This window comes from Carettochelys insculpta, chromosome 20 (assembly GCF_033958435.1).
Source record: "Carettochelys insculpta isolate YL-2023 chromosome 20, ASM3395843v1, whole genome shotgun sequence".
NCBI classification, from domain to species: Eukaryota; Metazoa; Chordata; order Testudines; family Carettochelyidae; genus Carettochelys; species Carettochelys insculpta.
In genome coordinates, this window is record NC_134156.1 from 20,756,235 (window position 1) to 20,777,301 (window position 21,067).

Here is a 21,067-nt window from a genome sequence, read left to right on the forward strand (position 1 = left end):
CAGCAGCCAGGCTCGGGAGCGTGCGGGACTAGACTCACTGGGGGATTGCCCGGGGGATAGTTCTGGAACGTGGCTGTTTCTAGGATGAGGAGTTCGGAGGCTTCTGTTTCTACCTTTCTGTTCCACGATGCCAGCTAGTCTAATCCATCTAATCACAGGGTTTTGCACTGGTTGCCCAGGGCTACAGAGAGATTTGCTGGGCCTCTGGGCAAGGCGAGAGCGGGGCCTGGCTCTGTGCCCCTGGAAGGCGGGGGGCTTTGGGTGGAAGGGCTGGGGGCTGGGACTAGCCTCCCCCCGGCAGACCTACCACAGGTGCCTTGATTGAGCCATGTGTGGCTCTGGCAGTAATTTAAAGTGCCCTTTCAAGTAGCCGTGCCCTAGGGCAGCTGACACCTTTCCCCCACATTGGCAGCCCTGTGCCCACCCATGCTGTAGCATCTGAATCCCCTGAACTCCACTGACAATTTGTTCAATTTGTGACTTGATTTCCCCATCTGTAAAATGGACATAATCATTCCTCCCTTGCAGGGGGAGTGTTGTGAAGCTGAATGCTGACAGGTTAGTAAAGCCCTCAGCCAGAACTCCCCCTCAGCAGCCAAGTATTATTAGCAGAGTCTAACCAAAGCAAACGACAACAGGATAAAGCATGCATGAGTCAGTGAGTTTTGGCATGGTGCCAGCCTGTGCAGGCCAAAAGATGGTGATGACTGTGTGTCTTGTGTGCTGGAAAAATTGCACAAATGTTCTTCATCTCAGCTTACACCTGAAATCCTAGCAACCTTTTCATCCCATCAGCAGATGTTTCTGCTGCATCATGCCTGGAAATGTTGCCTCCAGGGGCAGGTTAAGCCACACAGGGGTTCCCCAGGAGGGACTATATGCCAGTGAGATGGTTTCTCTTTCATGAAGGCTGGTTAGACATACATAGCTGGAGATACAGGGCCAGATCGTGACCAGATGTCACTCAGGATCTCTCCCATCACTTTAGGGCTGGTTTAGCCCACTGAGGCTCTGGTTCTGGAATGAAATGATTTCAATGAAAGGCAAATGCTTGGTGTTTGATTGCCTGGCGAACAAGGTTCCCTGTAAGCTGAGTGCTTGGGCGGAGGCCCAGGAGAGATTCAGGTGCTTCCCAGCTGATTAGCACAGCAGTTTCTATGGGTGGTGCACATTTGCATGTGGTGTGGTGCACATGACAAAATTTATTCTGCTTGGATGGAAGAACTTAGATGGGAAAAAATTAGAGAGACTGTCGCTGGTGAGGTGGCTCCTGGGGCCATTTAGTAACTGGGCAGGCAGCAGGAGCCAGATGTGAAAGAGGCTGTTGGCATGGCTGCCAACACCAAGGAGCTCAAAGAAAACACGTTCCAGAAACGGAGGCTCCACAGTGACTGCAGAGCACGACAGGTCCTGAGAGGAGAGAAATGCCGTCTGTCCCACCTTTGCGCCATGGGCCTGGGTTCTGCTGCGTGCCCTGGGATCTCCATGCTTCAGGGTCAGAACTTACCTGCACTGCTGATGTAAAGCGGTCATTAAGGCAGACAAAGGAGAAGGGGAGTCGTGTGTTTGCAGTAACTAATGCTAATGACATAACTGCAGACAGCTGGCAGGCTGCCTGAATGGAGCACTCTACCACTGCAGGGAAAGCCTAGCTGCCTAGCTCTATCCTGCTACCTGCCCCATTCAGTGTAGCAGGGCATGCCGAGGCAATCCTGGCTGGTGGGATGACCCCTGTGAATATGTGTACACTGGACTGCAAGGCTCTCTGGGGGATCCAGGCTGGTGGACTCCAAGTTTCCAAGCCCACGCTTGCATCTCCACGCTGCACTCTAAACCGGGGTTAATGGTGGCTGGCACCAATTTTCCGAGCTCTGCTAACATGCTCGTACTGCACACGCAGACCCCTGGACTCGGATGTGGGTGTGAGCTGCTTCCACCCTACAGAATGACGGAGCTTGGACCCAAGTCTCAGTGGGACTCTCACACAATCCTCTAGTAGGATGCTAGGACTCCAGGCAGATTTGAGCGTGGACCAAAAGTGCGGCTCAAACCCGACTCAGAGCCTGGACTTAGTGAGCAGTGCAGACCTATGGGACCAAGCCCAGCCTAGCTGCTCCAGGGCAAAGGTAGCTGGGATTCTGTGTTGAGTGCATCTCAGGACTTGTCTATGCTTACTGCCAGGTCAATAAGCCAGAGGTCGATCTTTCAGGGGTCAATTTAGCAGGTCGAGTACGGATCCACTAAGTCAAACGCTGAGGGTTTCCCCATAGACCCCAGTATGCCTTGCAGGCACAAGGAGTAAGGAAAGTCTCTTCCATCGACCTCCCACTGTAGAGGTGGTGGAGAAATTCGACCTCAGGTCAGTCCACTCCAGCTACGGTAGTCTCGTCGTGGGAGTTGCGTAGCTTAGCTTGGCTTTCTCCCTAGCCCAGACCTGGCCTCAGACATGGTGCAGGATCTGGACCGAGTGCCCCACACCAATTCCATGACCCTGGAAAAGGTGGGGCCAGGGGTTGAAGGGGTGGGACAAGAGGCATCCAGGCCTCACCACCACTGAGAGCCTGGTGCTGCCCCCCTCCAGCCAACAGAGCCAAGTGGAGCATGCAACATTGATTTAAAGGGCCCAAAGCTCCCGCTGCTGCTGCAGTAGCATCAATGATGACTGGGAGCCACAGGCCTCCTTGACTCATCAGGCCTCAGGGCACCCGCCCCTCCCTCTGTGGGTGAGCCTGCTGAGAGGTGATGTTAGGCAGCACAGTCTAGAGACAGCTAGGAAGCTGGAGAGTCCTGCCTCAGCCCAGCAGCTTCAGTGAAGGAGTTTATCGGTTACACACAAACCCTGACGCTTTTCTTCCATGGGAACCACTTGGCTTTTTTTCCCACCCCTCATGGTCCCGCCTAGTAGAAAAGTTCCTGTCAGAGTAAAATAGTAAGAGAGAGAAAAAGCCGTGCTAGTCTATATACTATCAAAACAAAAAAGCTGTCCAGTAGCCTTTAAAAACTAACAAAATAATTTATTAGGTGATGAGCTTTCGTGGGACAGACCCACTTCTTCAGATCACGGCCAGACCAGAACAGACTTAAATATTGAGTGTGTTCTGGTGTGGCCATGATCTGAAGAAGTGGGTCTGCCCCACAAAAGCTCATCACCTAATAAATTATTTTGTCAGTCTTTAAAGTGCTACTGGACGGCTTTTTTGTTTTGTCAGTGTAAAGTGTTCCTCTCGTGCTGCTAATGACCATGACGATGCCAGCTTTCACGTTATGCCTGCCCTAGAAAGGCCGATGCTCTGAAGAAATTTGACAGCACACCGCTGATTTAATACTACACAGGACAAGTTCTTTAACCGGACCCTCCTTCGGGAGGCAAATGCAGCAGAACGCCTTCGTTCAGTAGCAAAACTTGGAGGACTTCGGGGTGGGAGAGGGGAGTCATTAGCATTTGCAGCTTTGGGCCAATCTTTGCTACACTGCTGTGAAATGAAGTGACTCCTTCCTGGAGGGCCAGTCACCAGAGGAGAGTGCCAAGTTCATCTGGGCCCTGAAGAGAACACGCACTGTTGGGCAACACTAAAGCTGAAAAGAAACTTGTGTCCGGCCGGGGCTTTACTTTCTGGATTCCTGATGTAAACAAAATTAACAGCATCTATGAAACCGAGGACGAGTCAAATCTGCCAGAACAAAGGACACTCTGGGGAGGAGAAGCAGAGAAGGCCCCAACTGTTTGTGGGTGTGCACCAGTGTTCCCTGTAAGATGAGTGCTTGGGTGGCCCCCCCAGGAGAGATTCAAATACCATCCATCTGATTAGCAGATCACCTACAGCGGGCAGGGTTTGTTGCTAATGGAGCTGCACATCCACCTGTCTCAGTGCACATAACAAAATTTATTCTGCACATGGATGGAAACTATTAGAGGAAATATTGTCCCTGCTTCCTTCCCATGGTTGCCAGGAGGTGGCTGATGACAGGAGTTTGGAGGTGTCTGGCCAGCCCAGCCACGAAGCTGGATAGACAAAGACACTCCTGATAAATGCTGGTATAACCCCCACACTTAGGATTGTGGTGCACCGTCCCATGTAGTGGGACTGATTCTCCTCTACAACCTTAGGTGAGAGCCATCTATCTGGCTGTTAGCTCGAGTCATAGAGATTCATGCATAGAGGTCCCCATTCCAAGTCTGCCTTTTGGTGGTTACACTGGCCTTGCCAACAGAAGCCATTTGCAGAGCATAACAACAAGGACTTTATTCAACCACTAACTCCCAGCCAGTGCTTCCTATCCACCTAGCAGGTGAGACTTTTTTCCATTCACCGACTTCAGTTATACAGACACGTCTCTTGCCCACAGCATTACCCCTACGCCCCCTGCCGAGACAGGGCCAGAAGCTAATCAATCTTTGGGATAAGCTGCCATTGCACATGGATCAAACGCTCTGCCTTGGTCATTGGACGGAGCACACCTAGTAAAAAGAGCCCCTTCTGAGAAACTCCCTGCGCTGTGCCCAGATGTACATTCCATTGGCCGGTGAGTGCCCCCAGAGGGAGGTACCTGGGAGTTAATTCAGCCTCAGCCTGTTCCCAGAATGCTTCCCATGTTTGTGAGAACCATATATTTTATTACCAAGTGACCAAGGGATAATCAATGCACTCTCCCCCAAAAGAATAAGACACAAAGCTCAGTCACAGCAGGGCAGTCTGCTGCCTGGCCAGCACAGCCTCGCTCCTGGCTGGGTAGTAAACAAACGTCATAACCGCCAGCAAATGAGTCATTTCTCTGCCACAAACAAAATCAGCCGCCAGGCGAAGCAGGTAGAGTTATTCCCAAATAGCAGGAGAATGGCAGTGCTGCTGTAAGCAGCTGGCATTTATTGTTGGGGCCTTTGCTGATGTAGGATGTCATCAAATCGGCTACGTGATTGGATTCTGTTTAAAGTTCCCATAATGCACTTGTCCCGGGAACATCCATCTTAGTTTCAGAATTCTAATACATTCCCCACACGTTGCCCTGCTTTTAAAACATGTAATCTCTCTCTGCCGAGCACAATGGACCGTTGCCTTGCTCTGGAACCTACGCAGATCAGACATAGTTCCCATATAGAACCTACATTTCGGACGTGCACGAATCTTCCATAATAGCTAAACTGGTCCTCACTTGGAGCATCTCTCTCGCAGGATACTTTACTGTTAAACTGCTGCTATAACGAGGGAGGGTCTCAGCTGAGATTATTCCCAAAGCAAATTCCAAATCAATAGCCATTCACAGGAATGGCAGCACAATCCGATCATGCTTAAATGCTTTTTTACTTAGTTACCCACAACTGCATTTTTCCAGCTTTTGTTGTGAATAAGTTCAGCAACCTCCTGGCCTGGAGCTCCCAGTTTGCTTAGCTGTACCATGCAAAGATTGCAAAGTACAGCGTCCAGCAGCTCCTAGTTTGTTCTACAAAATCACAACACTGCCGGCTGCTTGCAGCAGGGAAGGGCCAGGCACGTGAGCGGTCATGACTGTATTTCCAAGCCTTCTCCTCACACCCTGACATTAATTGTCACTGGAGATGCCTGACGCCAATGTTCCCTCTAAGTTTGTCTATCCATGTGCCAAATAAATTTTGCTATGTGCACCCAGGCATGTGCAGATGGGCACCACCAATAGAAACATAGTGGGCGGCTCTGGACGCTCAGCTAATCAGCTGGGTGGCACCTGATTCTCTCTTGAGTAGCCACCCAAGCACTCAGTTAACAGGGACCACTGATGGGGAAAATCAGGAAAATCAGGAAAATCAGGTCTTAGATGTCTCAAAATGGGCATCAGACAATGATCTAATTTAGAGGCCATTTGTGAAAATACTCACATGCCTGAGGCCAGCAGTGGAGAATCCAGGACTCTCAAAAAACAGCTTTGCTAAGGAAATATTTATTTACAATATAGAAGAGGCCACAGAATTGCATAACACTGGACTATTTCATTACCTTCCACAGACAATGCTTAAGGCTGTTTTGCTATTCTAATCAGGTCTGGCCACGTTCAGCCTCACGAGACCCGAGCAGTTCCCAATAATGCCCTGAGCGATGACGCTAGCATATGTCCGGTATTGTTGGCCACGTGGGGACAACCAACAAACCCACCAACCAAATGGGAAAGGTCTCACCGGCATGCTTTGAGAATCTTTTTTCTACTTGAGACATGTACCTGGACCTCATTACTATGGTCTCTGGTTTACTCAGTCTTTTCCAGTGAGAGAAGAAAATGCATAACTCTGGACTATTCCATTACCTTGCACAGACAATGCTGAAGGATGTTTTTCTATTCTAATCAGGTCTGGCCACGTTCAGTCTCATGAAACCTGTACACTTTACAGCAGGGAAACTGAGGCACAGAGTATCTCGGAGTCAGATTTCTAAAGTGTTTAGGTGCTGCTGTTTGAGCTTTGCAAGGCCGTACTGATTTAGGATCCTAAATCTCTCATTTCCGGTACTTCCATTCCATCACCTGTCTATGGGATTTAGGCTCCTAAGTGCCCAAACCTCTTGTGAACGTGACCTTCAGCTTTCTAAATCAGTTAATCCTCGTAACTCCTAAATACCATCAGAAATCTGGCTTAAGTGACTTAGCCACACGGGCAGTTTGATCTGGTCTCCTACGGTTTATGCAAATACACTCACCCCTGGACAAAACTTCCTTTCCTGTCTGTTTTTTGTTCTTTAAACTTGACACCTAGATCTGCTATAGACCAACGGTCTCTCCAACTGCCCTTAAGTTTCCTTCTCATTCTTCTAGTCCTTTCTGCCAGCGCTGTGGTCCTCATAGTGACTCGTGTATCGTACTCCAGCGTTGCTCACAGCAGCGTAAATCCAAAAAAGCCCCACTAAGTTAAATCCTGGAATGACCGAGGCCCTGCCTTTTTGTCCTCTCTACAGCAGCTAGCACAACCGGATCCTGGTCTGTGCCTAGGGCTCCTGGACGTGACGGTAATGCATGTGATACATAATAATAAGCCCTATGTGAGATGGAGATGGGTAGCAGCTGTATGGAGCCATTGCTGGGGAAGACAGTGGCAGAGGCAGCCCAGCGGGGCCTGGCTGGTGGGTGGAAGCCAAGGCAGCATGCTGACAGCGGGGTGGGACCTGGCCAGCGTGCGGTGGGTACCATCACCAATTGGAGCATGGGGCCCTGAAGGCGTAGGGTAGTGGCAGGAAGAGGTGGAGCAGCAGGAAATGAGCGCAGAGACAGAGACATAGCTGAGGATGCGGATAAGGTGCTAAAGTATGAAACAGCAAACAGACCAGAGCCGGTGAGGGGAGCCAAGTCTAACTGAAGGGCTAGCTCTTGCTACCTGAACCTCTCCCGTGGAGCTCAGATGCCAGCCTCTAGCACTGCCAAACACAGATGAGAGAACTGGGGGGTGGGGCAGAGGGGTGCAACAGAACCCCCAGTTTTTCTGCAGGTCGCGCACGCTACCCTGTGCTCAGGGTCCTGGAGCTGCTTTCCCAGAGCTCCATTCCTGGCCTGGCACCTGCAGGATCTGTGCCAGCATTCTGCTTCCACCTCTGCACACAGCTGCCTCCAGCCACATGCCTGGGGCTCAGCTCCAGGCTGCACCACCCCTGTGCCCAGGACTCTGTTCACAGCCCTGCACCTGGTGTCAACATGCAGAGTCCCAGCCACCGCTGGCCCCACACCTGGAGCTTTGCTCCGAGACTGGCACACAGGGTCTGAACATTGGCATCCTCAACCCTGTCCACATTGCCGCCCACATCCCCGAGCTGCAGCCCCAGGGACTACAGCTGACTTGTCCCTCCAGAAGAACACCTGGGGAATATGACACCTGATATGCCATTCAATGCCACCAGGTGGCCTGCACGAAGCAGATGACTGTGCTGTGCGCCGCCCACGGTAGCTTATGTACCGCGCAGCATGCAGGAATTTAAAACACTGCGCTCGTGCTACCGCAGCATTATTACACACCTAGAATGAAGTGTGAATGAAACGAAAGCTCCATGGTCAATCGGACACCAGTGCCAACATCACAGACAGTGTGTTCTGTCCATTGTCCTGTCTATGCAGTGGTTATACACACCTGAGCACGGTTGTATGTATGTTGTATGTGTACAAGAACAATTCAGTGGTTTAGATTAGTCCAGTGTCTGTGTACGGAGTAATAGCCAGAGCCTTGCAGAGGTTTGCATGCACAAGCAGAGTTGGCTGGACAACACATTCACAATAACTTCCATGAAACTTTGTTTCCATTTTTCATCAACAGGCGAATGATCAGAGGGCAAATTAAGGTTCAGCCCAGCCTGGGTCTGACAGAGCTGATCTGCCCACGGGAGGGACTTCTCTAGGACGATGGCATCTTTAAGGGATGGTGTAGTTTGAAAAACAACACCTGTCTAATTGCCTGGCTCCAAGCACAATATCGGCACTTAGGAAAGAATTTGGCCTGTTGGGCGGAGAGCTGCCCTGGAAAGCAAGCAAGAGATGGGATTCGCACAAGGAATCTGAGATGGAAATGGTCAAGAAGGCTGAAGGCCCAGATTTTTACAGATATTCAGCGGTTGCCGCACTCAGCACTGCAGTGCCTAGCTGATTTAGGTGCCTACATCTAACTTCCAAAAGTAATGTTAGGCATTTAGGACCGTAACTAGCACCTACTATCAATGGGATTTTGGCTCTTAAATCCATCAGGTGCTGCAACGTTGAGCCTAAACGCCTAAATTAAATTAGTTGATGCCTAAAATTGCTTTAAAATTGGAGCCATACTTCTTGAGTTGCTCGCTTTAATAACTGATGCTTTACCTGACTTCCCCAGATTCAGGCTGTTGTTTGGTTTTGCTTTGTCCCTCTGCAATATGCCCTCCACTATCTTTCATCCCTGTGCAGATTAAATTTTGTTATGTGAGGCATGTGCGGATGTGCACCACCAATGGAAACCCAAACTGCCGGCTGTGGCTGCTAAACAGCTAAGCGGCACCTGAATCTCTCCTGGGCAGCCATTCTGGTGTCCCTCTTACAGGGGACACTACGTCCCCCTTCCTGCCCATTTTACACATGCTGAGCATTAAATGGTGTAAGTATATGGTATATCCATATAGTTATATATGTTTTGTTTTGTTAGATTTACATTTTATATAAAACCAATAAATGGAAAGTTAAAAACCCTGAGCCTAAGTGATTTAGGACCCTAATTTCCTTTGTCAAAAGTAACAGTGCGATTGTCAAATGAGCCTAAAGGAGTTAGGTGTCCCACTACCATTGATTTTCTAGACTATTTAGACAACTGTGTGTTGTCACTTAAGCCCACATCCTCAAAAGTATTTAGGGGCCTAGTTCCCAATGAAACCAACAGGTTCTTAAATAGCTTTGAGGACCCAGGCCTTAGGAGCCTGAATCTTATTGGATATGAATGGGACTTCAGTACCTAAGTGCCTGAATCACTTCTGAAAACAGGCCTGAGGCTCCTGAATTGTACAGGCACTTTGGAAAAACCTTTCTCTACATACACAAGCCAAGTGTGTTTGCTGAAGGTAGCAAGCCCAGGACAGCCCATAGCATTGGAGGTGACAGGAGTGGGAGCGAATCGCTGGGGTCCCCGTTATTCTGAGCTTGTGTGGCTGCGGATGAATGGACCAGTGCTCCCACAAAGCTGAGAGATCCAGGTGCCGCCTGGCTGATTTGCAGAGGGCCCACAGCCACCAGCATGTCTTTCTATTGGTGGTGCACATGTTATGGCGCACGTAACAAAATTTATTTTGCTGACAGATGGAAAAAGAAAATAGAGAGGCCGCTGACGTGGTCCCATTCTGCTCACTAATGCAGCAGGAGGCTGTGGAAGCAATGGAAATGTAGGCCTGAAAACGACTGAAAGTTGGGGGCTGGCTGGACTCATGAACATGAGGGAGATTGCATAGGCGCTAAGAAACTGCCTGACCTTGGGCCCAGATCAGCATAACGCCCATTGACCTGCAAATAACAAACATAACCTTAATCTCTGGCCCCAGACTGGTTAGTTACCACAGGCTGGTTGTTGTGATGGGATCATGTCTGTACACATTCTGTGTGAGGTCTGAGTTAGGCTACACATTGTCAATGGGCAGCCCCTGGCCTCCTCTGGGGTCTGTTTGCATCTGAGAGGGGCTGAAAATGCCAAAGGCTGGTGGGAAAAGAATAACAATAGAGGGCTTTGGTGCTGAAGTACCCAGTCACTGGGAATTGTTCTCTCTTGACAAAGGACTGGTCCAGGCCCAGAAGAACTGGTTTAGCAGGGGCCAAGTCATCCTGGCAACACGCTCTCCTCAGAGGGCTTTGTGTTCCTGTGGCAGACCTGGCCAGGGGATGGCCTGTCCCGACAGGGTGGGGGCTGAAGAATGGAAAAGGGTAGAAGCTGATTTGCTAATTGTGGGAGCGAGCACATTCTCCAGCTGAGGCAGGAGAGATCACAGCCTGACAGGGCGGCAGGACCCTGCTGGTATTCCTGATTTCAGATGGCTCTGAGGATTTTGGCTGGTATAAGACTCAGACTCCAGGTCAAAGAGCGATGAGGACACCGAGGAAGGGCCATGCCTCTTGTGTGTGTGGTTGTGTATGCCCCCTACTCTTCTGCACTTTGTATGATTAAATATAAAAGAGCATAACGATGTTAGGCCAGGCAAAATGGGCGTGTGTGTTGACTGCTTCATAGCAACTGCTTGCCCCTGAGAAAGTTAAGCAGTAAAGAAGAAGCTTTGCACCTTGAGGGTGGAACTGTGGAAGAGGGGCGTGTTTAAGTCCTGAAGAGCTGGAAAGGTGGATGCTGCACCCAGAGGAGAGACGCAGGTGGGCAGCAGGTTCAACACCCTGGGAGAGCCCAGGGAAGTGATGCTTGCTAGGGTCTATGCAGCAGCATGCAAAGATTTTTGGAACTTTGTTGCAAGGAAGGAAAGGAATTATTTCTTCATGCAGTGCACAGTCAACCTGTGGAACTCCTTGCCTGAGGACATTGTGAAGACCAGGACTTCAACAGGGTTCATAAAAGAGCTAGATAAAATCATGGAAGATAGGTCCTTCAATGGCTGTTAGCCAAGATGGGCAGGAATGCTGGGTGTCCCTAGCTTCTGTTTGCTAGAGGCTGGAAATGGACAACACAGGAAGGATCACTTGATGATTTTCTGTTCTGTTCGTTCCCTCTGGGGCACCTGGCATTGGCCACTGCCAGAAGACAGGAGATATAGATGGACAGGAGACAGGAGGGCTAGATGGACCTTTGGTCTGACCCAGTATGGCTGCTGGTATGTTCTTAAAGGTTGATGATTTTGCTCTTCAAGTAAAAAGCAGGAGCAAGACTCATAGTGTATCTTGGGTATAAATTAGACAGCAGTCATGACTTATGAGACTGTGTATCTCCAGCACTGGAACTATTAATGAAGCTGAACTGGGTGTTGGCTTGTGATCAGGATAAGCATTCAATGAGCAATAGCTGAAGGCCATTGACCCCTTTCTGTCTGAACATCTTAGGACTGGGCAGCATGACACAGAATAAGCTGCCACTCTGCAGGAAAGAGCTATGAATGATTTTCACTTCCCAGCTGAGTGGTTCTCCCCTTCAGGCATTCTCCAAAATCTCAGGTCTCCCCTTAGCTGCTGCCAGAAATGGATCTCCTGTCCCATGAGAGAGTCTGAGACTTTGAAATTGTTTCTCTTCCCAAAGCAGGCCACACAATTGAAAGCTCAATGTTTTAACGAACTGATAGGCTGAAAAAAACCACCCCCTGGACGGATGGGAGCCTTTTGTTTCCATTTCAGCATTTGAACATTTTTAACTTTATTTTTTGGTATAAACAAAATAAACCTTCCAGCCAAAAAGTTGTTTTGAACAGGAAACCAAAACGTCTCATTTGGATGCTGTCAAGCCAGGACATTTTAACCATTTCAGAAGTGGTTCTCTCCCCAGGAATGTTGCAAGTTGGCAGTTTTGGCAAATCTGACTCTTTCCTGGGGGCAGTTTTGGGGTTGATGAATCAGCATTTTCTGCTGGTGTGTCAGAAAATTTCCCGTCACTTCTCAGGCTGCTACATCTCTCCTTTCCCATCCTTTCTCTTTCCTTAATGCCTTGTTCTTCCTGCCCACACCCCCTCTTTCCTCTCCTCGCAGCTCCCAGCGCAGACAGCTGCCAGGTTACTCCCCTGCCTTTTTACGCAACTGTCACTTCTGAAAGCCTGCCCAGATGCCTTGCTGCAATTCCTTCCAGCAAGGGCCAGGCTTTCTTGCTGTGACAGCAAGCCAGTTGAGTGGAGAGGGAGTGCACAAGTTCCCAAAGGTCCAGAAAAACTGCAGGCCTCAGGAATTCAGGGATAACAAAGATGTGGCTTTCTCAGGCTCCTGAGCAGGGACCCAGAATCTAGCAGGGAGGAACGCAGCCTGAGAGAAAAGGTCTGTTTACGCCGCATCACATGGTGTATTGTCCTATACCCTGGCAAGAGGCACTATTACCGGAAAAGAGGCCACAGAAGGACAAAGGGACAAATTCAGGCCTGGTGTATTTCAGCACACGCCTCCTGCAGATAGTCCCCAACTTATGAATGGGTTACGTTCTGGACACCTGGTCGTAACTCGATTTGGTCGTAAGTCGGACATACCCTTATACTGTAATCCCTCGAGGTATGTGAGGGTTACGTTCCATTCAGCCCTCGCATACCTTGAATTTCGCGTAAGTCAGGGAGGCCTTGGGTAGGGGCCATGGAAGGGGCAGGGGGGTTAATCCTGGGGTGGGTTAGGGCGGCAGGGGTGGTGGGAGGGTGCAGTTGAGCAGGGGATTGGACCTGGGCAGCCAGGGGTTGGATGGGGGTTGAGCCTGGCCAGGGGGCTGGAGCCGGGGCTGTGGGAGTGGTGGGTAGGGGGTTGGAGGCGGAGCCCTGCGTGCTGGGGAGTGTGAGCTGGGGTCATGAGGGGAGTTGAAGGGGGTGAACCGTGGCGGGTGGGTTAGCAGGGGTGAGGGTAGAGCCTCATGCGCTGGCAGCAGCTGACAGCTGAAGCCCCACGCATGCTGGTGGCTGATAGCCCTGTGCATGCCAGGGGTGGGGTCAGCTGGGGACAGGGAGGGGTTGAGCCGGGCGGAGGGGGGATTGAATGGGGGTGAACGGGGGCGGGGGTTGGTTGAGCTGGCTGTGAGGATAGAGCCCCTGTGCGTGCTGGTGGTAGCTGACAGCCTGAGCCCCAAGCATGGGGGGCGGTGAGCTGGGGCCGTGGTAGGGAGGGGTTGAGCTGGACGGGGGTGGGTTGAACAGGGGTGCACCGGGGTGGGGTGGTTGAGTGGAGGGGGGTTGGAGCCCTGCTGGGGGCTGGGAGCTGGAGCCCCGCCCACGGGTTGAAGTCAGAGCCCCATGCCTGGGGGGGTGAGCTGGGGCTGCCAGGCAGGGGAGAGGGGTTGAAGGGAGATGCACCAGGGCGGGGAGCTTGACCGGGGGTCAGGTTGGAGCCCTGTGAGTGCTGAGCCAGCTGTGCATGGAGGGTGTGATCTGGGGGCCACATGGGGCTTGCGGGGGAGTGGCCCTGGGACCGTGGGGGTTGGGGACGAGGCCCTGGTATGTGGGGGGCGGGGTTGGGGCACAGGGGCTGGGTGCACGGGAGTTGGAGGGGAGCCTCAGACTGCGGCTGGAGCCCAGTGCTGGGGGAGGTGAGCTGGGAGCACACCGTGGGGGGCGGTGAGCTGGAGGTTGGTGGTAAGCACGAATGGTCGTAAGTTGATGTGTTCGTAAGTCAGGGACTGCCTGTATTAGTTCCCTGGGACTTGCCCCTGCTGGGGCTGGAATTGGGCCCAGTATCTTGGCGGGAGAAATGTTGCCTAGTGGTTAGCGCAGTGAAATGCTTTTAACAAAGTGAGCATGCCAGGTAGTGTTCCCTCCTCTCCACTTGACTTGGTCACTTCGCCTCTTGCTGCCTCAGTTTGCCTGTGTGTAAACTGAGTAAAATGAACATCAAAGGAGACTGGGGGGGGCATTGCAAATGAATGTCCCGAGTGCTTTGGGATCTGCAGGGAAAAGGCATCGCAGGTAGGCCCCTGCTCAAACCCTTTTATTGAGTTTTCTGTATTAATCTCTGGAGTCAAGCTGGTGTAAAGAATTGATGCTGTTTAAACAGCTCTGAAATGTGAGCGCAGCACTTCTAGCTCAGAATGCTACAGGCATTCGTATGTTGTCTGCCTGCTGCTGCTGCTGTGAGTATTGCAATGACAAAACACCAGGGGCCCATGCCCACAGAAGCCAATGAGTCTGTTGCCATTGCCTCTACTGGGACGGCAGGATTGGTCCCATATGGCAATAGGGCTGTATCTCTCTATTGTTACATCGCTGGTGTCAATAGCTATCTCATAGAGCTGAAAGAGACCTTGCAAAGGCATCAGATCCAGTCCCCTGCACTCACAGCAGGACCTGTCACTCTCCCTGATAGATTTTGTTGTTTTTAATTATTTGCCCCAGTTCCTTAAACAGCCCCCTAAAAGATAGGGCTCACAACCCTGGGTTTAGCAGGCCAATGCTCAAACCACTGAGCTATCCCTCCATTGGCAGAAGGACTGGGCTGGTTCTCAAATCCAAGAACTTTCACATCCTAAGCAAGAAGCCTAGACCAACAAGCCACCCATGTTTAACCCGCCCCAGCACCTTGAAAGGCCCCCTGAAGGGCTAGGCTTACAACCCTGGATTTACAAAGCCAATGCTCTAACCACTCAGCCATCCCTCTCTCCAACATGGATCCCTATGTTCCTTTTCTGTGCATGTGCTGAATGAATTTTTATGTGCACCAAAGCCTGTGTGGCTGTGCACCACCACTAAAAACAAACAAACAAACAAAAGACGAGTTGTGGACATGCTGAGCCACATCTGAATGTCTCCTGAGAAGCCACACAAGCTCCCAGCTTACAGGGAACTCTGCCTGTGGTTCTATAGGCGCCCAGTTTGCAGTGTTCGTCCAGACCACGGTCACAAGCTTCCATTGATCTTCTGGATCCAAGATCATTATTTTTGTTTTCAAAAATTACAGAATGGTGACTTGTAAGCAGCACAGACTGCCATTCCAAAGAGGTATGCAGGCGCGGTTGTGATGATGATTTTGGCTGCAGTGCCAAGGTCAAGCAGAAAAATCAAGCAGAAAAAGTGACCGTGGGATTTAAAGGCTGCAGGTAGATTTCTAACCAAGCACACTGGCTGCATTTACAAAGGTTCTTTTCGCAGCACACTTTGCCACCCAGCCCCACTTGGACTTTCCTGTTTCTTAGAAGAGTCAATGACTTATTTTCCCTGTGAGGTTCACATCTGGCTCCCTGTCCCGTGTACTCTGTCCTAGCAAAATGAAGGGGAGTTCACAGAACTAGGCTAAGTCCCAGCCAGAATCCTTTTGGTTTCAAGTACAGATCTGAACTCACTTGTCCTGCTTTCTAAAGATGAAACTGATGGGACTGCAGCCCTAAGGGGCTGTCCATGGGCTAAGAGGATGGAGAAGGTCCCCTGAGAGTCAGGAAGTCAGGGTTGGATTCAGTGTTCCCTGTCAGCTGAGTGCTTGGGCAGCTACTCAGGAGAGAGCCAAGCGCCACGCAGCTGAACAGCAGAGCACGCAGCGGGCAGCATGTGTTTCTATTGGTGGTGCACATCCACACATGCCTTGGTGCACATAATAAAATGTATTCCACACAGATGGAAAAATTAGAGGGGACCCTGGCTGGCTTGCCAGCTTTGCCATCACTTTTCACCCTTCCAATTTTGGCCAAAATATTTATGACTTTTTTTTTCCAAAGGCCTTGAGTGCCCCCAGTATATGGAATCTGGGGGTGTTTGGAACCTTTGAGAAATCAGCCCATTGCTGCGCTTCTGCAAGGCCAGCTGCCAATCAGGGAGGATAGTAATAACTCAGCCCAGGTGTGTTGAGAGGCACATGAATAGGCCATATCACCCCTCCCAGGATAAAATCCTGGGCAGGAGCTGGGGGGAAGGAAACCAGGGGAGTTTTCCTTCCCACTTTGCTGGAGGGGAAAATAAATTTGAAGGCTCCTTCTGCTCCCAACCTTGTGATTTTCAGGAGTCTAGGAGACAGAAGCCCTTTCCCTGGGGCAGCAGGAGCCATCCAGCAGGGCCAGCCACCACTCCCCTCCCTCCCCTGCAGCATTGTTATAGCACAAGCTGCATTGCTTGTGGCTGGGCTGGCCTGATGCTGCAGAGGCAGCCATAGAGCTCAGGCAGAGGCCGCTAATGCTGACTTGTGCCTGATCTCCCCCATGAACCTCCAGGGGGAACCTTCAGGAGTATGCTACAGTCGGAGCCACTTCCACTATTCCATCCTAGGCCTGGGCCCTTCCAGCATTCAGTTGCTCTGCCGTCAGGAGAAGGGGGCAGTGCTGCAGAGGTATAGTGGGTAGGGGGAACAGTGCCGTTCCCACCCTTGCGGCGCAGGCGGGGAGAGATCTGTGCTCACACCAGTCTGGTGTTTATGCATGTCATTGAGATGCTTGTCTAGAGAGCACTGACAACAGCAAAACCTACCGCCAATGGCCACATCCGGCTCCCTCTGCCACCGAGGATTGTCCACACTGCTCCATCCTGCCTGGGATCTCTCCCCTCACCTCCTGCTCTGGAGTCCCCAGGGAGGATGCCGGAAGGAGTCTTCCAGGGGATATACAGCAATAGTGCTCCCCTCCCAGGGGCCAGTCAAGGCCCCAGCACAGGTGGGGCCGTACGTCTCTCGCAGAAGAGCCCAGGGTCAGTCCCCACTGCCACCGTGCGCTAGGTGCCCTTACAGGCCTGAGAGCCCTATGCATGGACCACAACCCAACCGGATAACTCAAGAGCCCTGAGCATGAATTAACTGATCTAGCAGATCAGCCCAGCTTCACCCACCATGGAGAGCACTCAGCTGTCACCCGCCTGCCCGAGCGTACCCGGGCCCAGGCCGTGTTTAAGCTCCGCACATCAGACAGGAGAAGTTCGGCCAGAGCTGCCCGGACAGAGGGAGGATCTCAGGTGCTCTCCAGAGAGAAGAACCCGTGGGCCATAGCACCGCAGCAAGGCCGGGGATGGGTCTTGCGCCCAGCGGTTCAATGGGCTGGGGGCTGCTCTGCCTCTGGCCACTGAGCCTGTGGGGAGGGTGGGCTCGGCCAGCCTGGGGGCAACCCTGGAGAGTGAATGTCCGGGAGGGGGGAGAGGCGCTGCGGGCAGGGAAGGAGGGAGCCGAGGAGCCCAAGGGGAGAGAGAAGCACATGGCCCCAGGAAGCCAGACACGCCGCTGGGGGGGGGAGCCCAGCACCCCAGGCCGGGGATGTGCCAGGGGCTGGGCTGGGCAGGGCAGGGCCCCAGCTGCTCCAGGGGGTTGGGGAGAAGCAGCAGCCTGGCTCGGCCATGCCAGGGGGCGCCTGGGACTCGGGCGGGCCCCGGGGGCGACGCACCTGTTCCAGCGGCCCATCTTCCGGCGGTAGTAGCGCACCGCCTCCTGCCGGCCGAGCAGCGTCTCCTCCGGCCCCCGCGGCGGCGGCTCCGCGGCGCTGTAGAGCGGGTGAGCGAAGAGCCTCCGCAGCTTGGAGCTGCGCGCCCGGGCGCTCCGGGCGGCGGCGGCGGGCGGCGAGGGGGGCAGCGGCGGGCGGCTGCAGGGGCAGCCCGACTCGGCCTCCGCCAGCTGCCGCCTCACCTCGGGCCAGAGGTGGAAGTAGAGATCGGCGCTGAGCAGCGCCCCGAGCAGCAGCAGGATGAGCAGCCGGTCCCGCCGGCCCCCCGGCATGGCCGGCCCGGCCCGGCGCGGCGCGGGGGAGCCCGGGCGCTGGGAACCGGGCAGGGGCGCGGAGCTCGGATCTGGGGGAGCCCGGGGCGCGGCGCGCAGCCAGGGGCCAGGCTAGGGCGCAGGGGAGGGTGGCTAGTGGCCGGGCACGGGAGCCAGGGGCAGGGGGCCGGGCCGGGGCTCCTTGAGGGTCCGGCGGGCTGGCGGCAGCAAGGTGAGCGCCGGGCGCGGCGCGCAGCGTCTCGGGTCCCCGGCCGGAGCGCTGGAGCCCGGCCCGCCGCTGGGAGAGCTGCCGCGCAGCCCGCACCTTGCCCGGGCGCGTGGCTGCGCTCCAGGGGGAGGTGTCAGGCGCTGACCACCCCCCTCCCCGCAGCCCTGATCACCTGCCAGCTCCCGGCGCCCGCTGCCGCCCTCCCCGGGATGCTGCGGAGCCCTTGGAGCTGGGCGGGGGGGGGGGCGGCGCCAGCCCCTCCGCGGATGGGACGCGCGGGGGTCCGGGAGCATAGGGGTGGGCCCGTCTCCTGGCCCGTGGCCAGGCAGCAGCGCGAGCTGGCCTCCGGGCCCTGCCTTTCACCCCCACGTGCAGAGGGGCTCACCCCGGGCTGGACCTGCCCTCGTTCTGCTTCCCGCAGCGGCCCCAGCTCCGGCGAGCTCTGAATTTCCACTCTCAGGAGCTGGCTTCCTTTGGGAGCCATTTCCAGCAGTTTTCACACCCCCTGCAGCCCACCTACCCCAAAAGGCAGCCAGGGCTGGGGGGAGAAGGCAGCTGCTTTAAGGTCCTCAAAGGCGTAAGCAGCCCCTGAAGTTAAGCAAAAGAAATGCAATTAAAACCAAAGTACAGGATGGGGCACTAAGTGCACAGCAGAATGGCAGGACCCTGGAGGACAGGCGGGAAGGAGGAGGGCTGCTGGGCTGGCTTCTCCTCTCGCTGAAGAGGGGTGAAGTTTGCCCCAGCAGATGGCTGCCTGGTGGGAAAAGGGGCTTGGACAGAACTGGCTTCATCCTAGTTACTGGGGATTTTGGCCCTGATTCAGGGAAGCACTTAACCAGGGGGCTTGGTTCAAGGGGGCTGCAACAGATGCTTATAGGCAATGGGTTGCGTAAGGGCCTTTCCTGAGCCAGGATTTATTTTTGAGTCAGGCCTCACACTGGAGTGGGCCCCGTCAGGGACTCAGGGTCTCTGCATCTGGTGGAAGCTTAAGCAGAAAGCCAAGGCCCCAGTTAGAATGGGGCCTGGGAACTAGCTGTGGCTCAGAAGGTAGCGCTGGGACTATTAAGGAGCTCACTGTAAATCTGACATCAGACCTTTCACTACGCAAAATGATTCGTTGTGTGGATTGACTTTCCGCTCTCCAGCTCCCCCAAGCCAAACGGTGCAGCAATTAACAAGCAGAGGCAGCGTCCATCCCTCCAGTGACAGTGACCGTAGTGTGGGTGAGATGCACCCCATTTAATCCTGCAGACACCCAGCAAGTGGGGTGAGATTGTCCCAGGCCACTGGGTGGGGGCTTGAGCCAGTTGGTTGTATCCTTGAGAGGAACCCCCTCGGAGCTGAACCTGGCCCTTCTGGCAGGCACCTGGCGTTAATAGAAGGGTTACATAAATAAAAAGGAGAGGGACAAGGCTGAATTAGTGACGTTGTTTACAGAGATTAAAAATACTGTTTTTTTTTCCATCTTAGACAAGGGGAGATTAAGGAGGACATGATAGAAGTCTGTAAAATCATGACTGATGTGGTGAAAATGTTATTTACTTGTTCCCATAACACAAGAACTGGACACCACCAAATGTCATTAATAAGTAGCAGGTTTAAAACCAACAAAAGGAAGTATTTCTTCATGCAATACACAGCCAACCTGTGGAACTCCTTGCCAGCGGATGTTGTGGAGACCAGGACTTCAACAGGATTGAAAAAAGAGCTAGATACATTCATGGAGATTAGGTCAATTAATGGCTATTATCCAGTATTGGCAGGGAGGGTGTCCCTAGCCTTGGTTTGTCAGAAGCTGGGAATGGGTGATAGGGGAGGGATCACTTGATGATTACCTGTTCTGTTCATTCCTCTGGGATAACTGACATTGATCACAGTCAGGAGACAGGATACGTGGCTGGATGGACCTTTGGTCTGACCCAGAATGGCCATTCTTAGGTTCTTATGTTGCATCTGAAAAAACAAAAAATTAGTAGAAAGGGTGAAAGAAAATTTATATTTTTAGCAGGCAAACTGACTTCACAAACTGAAGGGATTTTTGTTTCATGCATGCACTAGCTTGATTCACCATCAATGGAGCTATCACCTGAGAATCTGGCCCATGACTTTTAACCCCAGTTCTACTATTTAGAGGGAAAAGATATTTTAAAAAGAATTCTGCTGGTTTCTCCATACCTGTATAACAGGGTCTTTTGTACTCAAAACCCCTGATTCTGCGCTGCATCCTGGTACTGTATCCCCATCCGTAAAACGGGAAAGACAACTCAGGAAGCTACAGATCAGACAGCTTAACTTCTGTGCCAAGAAAGATAATGGGCCAAATAACTAACGAATCCATCTGCAAACATCTGGAAGATAATAAGATGTGAAGTAACCATCAGCATGGATTTGTAAAGAACAAATCATGTCAAACCAATGTCATAGGTTTTTCTTTGATAGGCTAACAGCCCTTGTGGATAAGGGGGAAGCAGTAGATGTGATATACCTAGACTTTAGTAAAGCATTTGATACAGTCTCGCACAACCTTTTGATCAATGAACTAGAGATGGAGCTTTTATAAAGTGGGTGCATAACTGATGGAATAACCATTCCCAGAGAGTAGATATCAATGGCTTACACTGGGCTTCTACAGGGGTCAATTTGGGGACTGGTTCTGCTCAATATCCTCATCAATGATTTAGATCATGGCATAGAGAGTATGCATATAAAGTTTGCAGATGATACCACGCTGGGAGGGGTTGCCAGTACTTTGGAGTAAAGCATTATACAGTTCAAAATAATCTGGATAAACTGAAGAAATGGGCTGAAGTAAATAGGACGGAACTCAATAAGGACAATTGCAAAGTACTCAACTTATGAAAGAACATGAGTTTCACACATACAAAATGGGAAGTGACTGTCTAGGCAGGAGTGCTGCAGCAAGGTATCGAGGGGTCATAGTGGACTGCAAGCTAAATATGAGTCAACAGTGTGACGCTGTTGCAAAAATACTCAAACATCATTCTGGGATGTATTAACAAGTGTCATAAGCAAGACACGGGAAGTCATTCTTCCACTCAACTCTGCACTGATTAGGCCTCTAAGTGGAGTACAGTGCCCAGTTCTGGGCACCACATTTCAGGAAAG

The 21,067-nt window shown here is 52.3% G+C and overlaps 1 protein-coding gene across 3 annotated transcripts in view; it reads right to left on the bottom strand.

Annotated features, from left to right (window-relative positions):
- The window catches only part of FAM20A (FAM20A golgi associated secretory pathway pseudokinase), a 50,631-nt gene extending 32,478 nt beyond the window's left edge, over positions 1 to 18,153 (bottom strand). For all 3 annotated transcript variants that reach the window (XM_075014958.1, XM_075014957.1, XM_075014959.1), the window contains exon 1: positions 17,405 to 18,153. In XM_075014958.1, coding sequence (XP_074871059.1) covers positions 17,405 to 17,733 — 329 coding nt within the window. In that variant the 5' untranslated portion in view covers positions 17,734 to 18,153. The remainder of the gene's footprint in view (positions 1 to 17,404) is intronic.
- Between the last annotated feature and the right edge of the window lie 2,914 nt (positions 18,154 to 21,067).